This window comes from Penaeus vannamei, chromosome 41 (assembly GCF_042767895.1).
Source record: "Penaeus vannamei isolate JL-2024 chromosome 41, ASM4276789v1, whole genome shotgun sequence".
Taxonomy (NCBI): Eukaryota; Metazoa; Arthropoda; class Malacostraca; order Decapoda; family Penaeidae; genus Penaeus; species Penaeus vannamei.
The window spans coordinates 24,691,501-24,695,993 of NC_091589.1; the positions used below are offsets into that span (position 1 = coordinate 24,691,501).

The 4,493-nt window shown below is 43.2% G+C and overlaps 1 protein-coding gene across 1 annotated transcript; it reads right to left on the reverse strand.

The window, feature by feature from the left end:
• Positions 1–300: 300 nt before the first annotated feature.
• Positions 301–3,331, reverse strand: LOC138860541 (serine-rich adhesin for platelets-like). Its single transcript, XM_070118131.1, has 5 exons — positions 3,215–3,331; positions 2,914–3,055; positions 2,468–2,601; positions 2,168–2,364; positions 301–1,972 (listed from the first exon to the last, which is right to left on the reverse strand). Exons 1-5 carry the CDS (start codon positions 3,329–3,331, stop codon positions 301–303), a joined length of 2,262 nt encoding a protein of 753 aa, XP_069974232.1.
• Between the last annotated feature and the right edge of the window lie 1,162 nt (positions 3,332–4,493).

The following is a 4,493-nucleotide window of genomic DNA, read 5'->3' on the forward strand; positions in this document are numbered from 1 at the left end:
TGATGATAATAATGATAAGAATGATGAAAATAATAAAAACAATAATAATGATAATTAAATTGGAAGAAAAAATAGATAGAATAAGTCGAAATAGAATGAGATCAAGAAGCACGAAGGAAGCATCAGCGAAGACTTTTAAGAAGGATCGGAATCCCTTCTGCCAAGAGGGACTGAGGAGGGTGACTGATTGTTGATTGGGGTTGTCGATTGACGTTGGTGACTGAGGTTGGTGATTGAGGTTGGTGACTGACTGGTGATTGAGGTTGGTGATTGACGTTGTTGATTGAGGTTGGTGACTGACTATGATTGAGGTTGTTGACTGATGTTGTTGACTGACTGTTGACTGACGTTGTTGGCTGACTGGTGATTGAGGTTGTTGACTGACTGGTGATTGAGGTTGTTGACTGACTGGTGATATAGGTTGTTGACTGACTGGTGATTGAGGTTGTTGACTGACTGGTGATTGAGGTTGTTGGCTGACTGGTGATTGAGGTTGTTGACTGACTGGTGATTGAGGTTGTTGACTGACTGGTGATTGAGGTTGTTGACTGAGGTTGTTGACTGACTGGTGATTGAGGTTGTTGGCTGACTGGTGATTGAGGTTGTTGACTGACTGGTGATTGAGGTTGTTGACTGACTGGTGATTGAGGTTGTTGACTGACTGGTGATTGAGGTTGTTGACTGACTGGTGATTGAGGTTGTTGGCTGACTGGTGATTGAGGTTGTTGGCTGACTGGTGATTGAGGTTGTTGGCTGACTGGTGATTGAGGTTGTTGACTGACTGGTGATTGAGGTTGTTGACTGACTGGTGATTGAGGTTGTTGGCTGACTGGTGATTGAGGTTGTTGACTGACTGGTGATTGAGGCTGTTGACTGACTGGTGACTGAGGTTGTTGACTGACTGGTGATTGAGGTTGTTGACTGACTGGTGATTGAGGTTGTTGGCTGACTGGTGATTGAGGTTGTTGACTGACTGGTGATTGAGGTTGTTGATTGAGGTTGTCGACTGACTGGTGATTGAGGTTGCTGACTGACTGGTGACTGACGTTGTTGATTGACGTTGTTGAGTGACTGGTGATTGTGGGTGTTGACTGAGATTGTTGAATGAATGGTGATTGAGGTTGTTGACTGACGTTGTTGACTGACTGGTGATTGAGGTTGGTGACTGAGGTTGGTGATTGACCCTGTTGACTGACTGGTGACTGACGCTGTTGATTGACGTTGTTGATTGAGGTTGTTGACTGACTGGTAATTGAGGTTGTTGACTGACTGGTGATTGAGGTTGTAGACTGACGCTGAGTGACTGACGTTGTTGACTGAGGTTGTTGATTGAGGTTGTTGACTGACGCTGAGTGACTGACGTTGTTGACTGAAGTTGGTGATTGACTGGTGATTGAGGTTGGTGATTGAGGTTGTTGACTGAAGTTGTTGATTGAGGTTGTTGGCTGACGCTGAGTGACTGACGTTGTTGACTGAGGTTGTTGATTGAGGTTGTTGACTGACGCTGAGTGACTGACGTTGTTGACTGAAGTTGGTGATTGACTGGTGATTGAGGTTGTTGATTGAGGTTGTTGACTGACTGGTGATTGAGGTTGTTGATTGAGGTTGTCGAGTGACTGGTAATTGAGGTTGTTGACTGAAGTTGTTGATTGAGGTTGTTGGCTGACGCTGAGTGACTGACGTTGTTGACTGAGGTTGTTGATTGAGGTTGTTGGCTGACGCTGAGTGACTGACGTTGTTGACTGAAGTTGTTGATTGAGGTTGTTGACTGACGCTGAGTGACTGACGTTGTTGACTGAAGTTGGTGATTGACTGGTGATTGAGGTTGTTGATTGAGGTTGTTGACTGACTGGTGATTGAGGTTGTTGATTGAGGTTGTCGAGTGACTGGTAATTGAGGTTGTTGACTGAGGTTGCTGATTGAGGTTGTTGACTGAAGTTGGTAATTGAGGTTGTTGACTGACGCTGAGTGACTGGTGATTGAGGTTGTTGACTGGCGTTATTGACACTGGAGATTGAGGTTGTTGACTGAGGTAGTTGACTGGCGCTGTTGACACTGATGATTGAGGTTATTGACTGATGTTGTTGACTGACTGATGATTGTGGTTGTTGACTGACTGGTGATTGAGGTTGTTGACTGAAGTTGGTGATTGAGGTTGTTGACTGACTATGATTGAGGATGTTGACTGACTATGATTGAGGTTGTTGACTGACTATGATTGAGGTTGTTGACTGACTGGTGATTGAGGTTGTTGACTGACTGGTGATTGAGGTTGTTGACTGACTGGTGATTGAGGTTGTCGACTGACGTTGTTGATTGACTGGTGATTGAGGTTGTTGACTGACTGGTGATTGTGGTTGTTGACTGAGATTGTTGAATGAATGGTGACTGAGATTGTTGACTGATTGGTGACTGGGATTGTCAATTGACGTTGCTGACTGACTGGTGACTCAGATTGTTGACTGACGTTGTTGCCTGATTGTTCGTTAAGCTTGATGACTAGGATTTGTTGACTGGGAATGTTGACTGAAGTTGTTGACTGATATTCCCTACTTATCTTTTGACACATTTTGTTACTAGATTGTTGATTGTTGTTCTTAACTGGGATTGTTGATTTAAATTGTTGACTGAGAATGCTAACTGAATTATTCTGACTGATTATTCTGACAGTTGATTCAGGCAGAACTTGATATCAATCGATAGACAATATTAAGAGAATTCGCTGAGACAATTCGTTAACTGAATCCATCTGCAAAATCTATCGACAGAATCAGTCAAGAGAATTGCTTGACCGAATCCGCTGATAGACACTATGGACATACCATTGACTGAAGCCTTTAACAGAACCCCTTAATAGAAGCGATTGATAAAATCCGTTTAAAAGAACCCTCTGGAAAAATTAATAGACAGAACCTCCAGAACAGAATCTGATGACAGGTTCGTTAACAGAATCCGCTACTGAATCAATTGACAGAATCCGATGACAGAATGTGTTGACAGTTTCGCTGACAGAACCACCTGACAGAATCTTTTGGCCGGATATGTTGACAGAACCCTATGACAGAATCCCTTGATAGAACCTCGTGACAGAATCCCTTGACAGAACCCCATGACAGAATCCGCCACAAAATCAGTTGACAGAATGTTAATAAAATCTCTCAAAAAAATCGTATGATAGAATCCTTTACAGAATTGACTGTGAGAGGACATTTACCGAATCTCTTGACAGGATTCGTTGACAGATCCACAAGTAGAGCCATTTGACAGATCCATTGACAAAACCCTTTACCTGAAATCCTTGACAGAGGATGTTTACTGAATCTCTTGACATAATTTATTGACAGAAATCTATGCCAGAACTTTATGACAGAGCCCTATGGCAGTATCTGTTGCAGAATCCCTTGACAAAATTTCTTAGCAGATTCCGTTTCAGAATCCCTTGACAGAATATGTTGACAAAACCCTAATCCATAATCCATTAATAGTATCCGTTACAGAATTCCTTGACAGAACCCTATGCCAGCATCCATTGGCACAATCCATTGACAGTATCCGTTACAAAATCCCTTGACAGAATATGTTGACAGAACCCTATGCCAGAATCCCTTGACATAACCCTATGCCAGAATCCCTTGTCATAACCCTATGTCTGGATCCCTTGACATAACCCTATGCTAGAATCCATTGACAGAACCTAATGACGGTATCCGAAATAGAGCCCCTTGACAGAACCCCATGCCAGAATCCCGTGACAGTATCCGTTACAGAACCCCATGCTAGAGCCTTATGACAGTATCCGTTATAGAACCCCATGCCAGAATCCATTGACAGAACCATATGACAGTATCCGAAATAGAGCCCCTTGACAGAACCCTATGCCAGAATCTCTTGACAGTATCCGTTATAAAACCCCTTGACAGAACCCCATGCCAGAGCCTTATGACAGTATCCGTTATAGAACCCCTTGACAGAACCCCATGCCAGAGCCTTATGACAGTATCCGTTATAGAACCCCTTGACAGAACCTTATGACAGAATCCCTTGACAGAGCCTTATGACAGTATCCGTTATAGAACCCCTTGACAGAACCCCATGCCAGAGCCTTATGACAGTATCCGTTATAGAACCCCTTGACAGAAACCGTTGACAGCTCCGTTGACAGAGGCCGCGATGGGCGAGCAACTTCTTTCTTCCATGTTGGTGACGTCATGCATGGGCGGAGAACAGGCCTATGTGATTTATCTATTTATCTTTTTAAATCTATTTTTGTTTTTTATCACTATCATTATTCTAAAGTTTTGTCTCTCTTACTTTCTTTCTTTTTACTGTTTCTAGCTTTCTGTCCCTTTCTTTCTCAAACTCTCTTCTTTCTCATCCTCTCTCCTTCTCCCTACCTCCCTTCCATACCCAACCCCTTTCTCTCTCTCTCTCTATCTATCTTGCTTTCACTCCCTCCCTCCCTCTCCTTTATCTCTTTACATATCCGTCGATCT

Bases quoted from the DNA above. Each gene is read 5' to 3' on its own strand.
- LOC138860541 (XM_070118131.1), bottom strand. From the start codon at position 3,331: ATGTCAAGAGATTCAGTAAACATCCTCTGTCAAGGATTTCAGGTAAAG. The intron at 3,056-3,214 runs GTAAATGTCCTC...ATTCTGTCATAG, and splicing joins GAATCCTGTCAAGAGATTCG to GGTTCTGTCAACATATCCGG. The intron at 2,602-2,913 runs GTTCTGTCTATT...CAACAATCCCAG, and splicing joins CATCAGATTCTGTTCTGGAG to TTAAGAACAACAATCAACAA.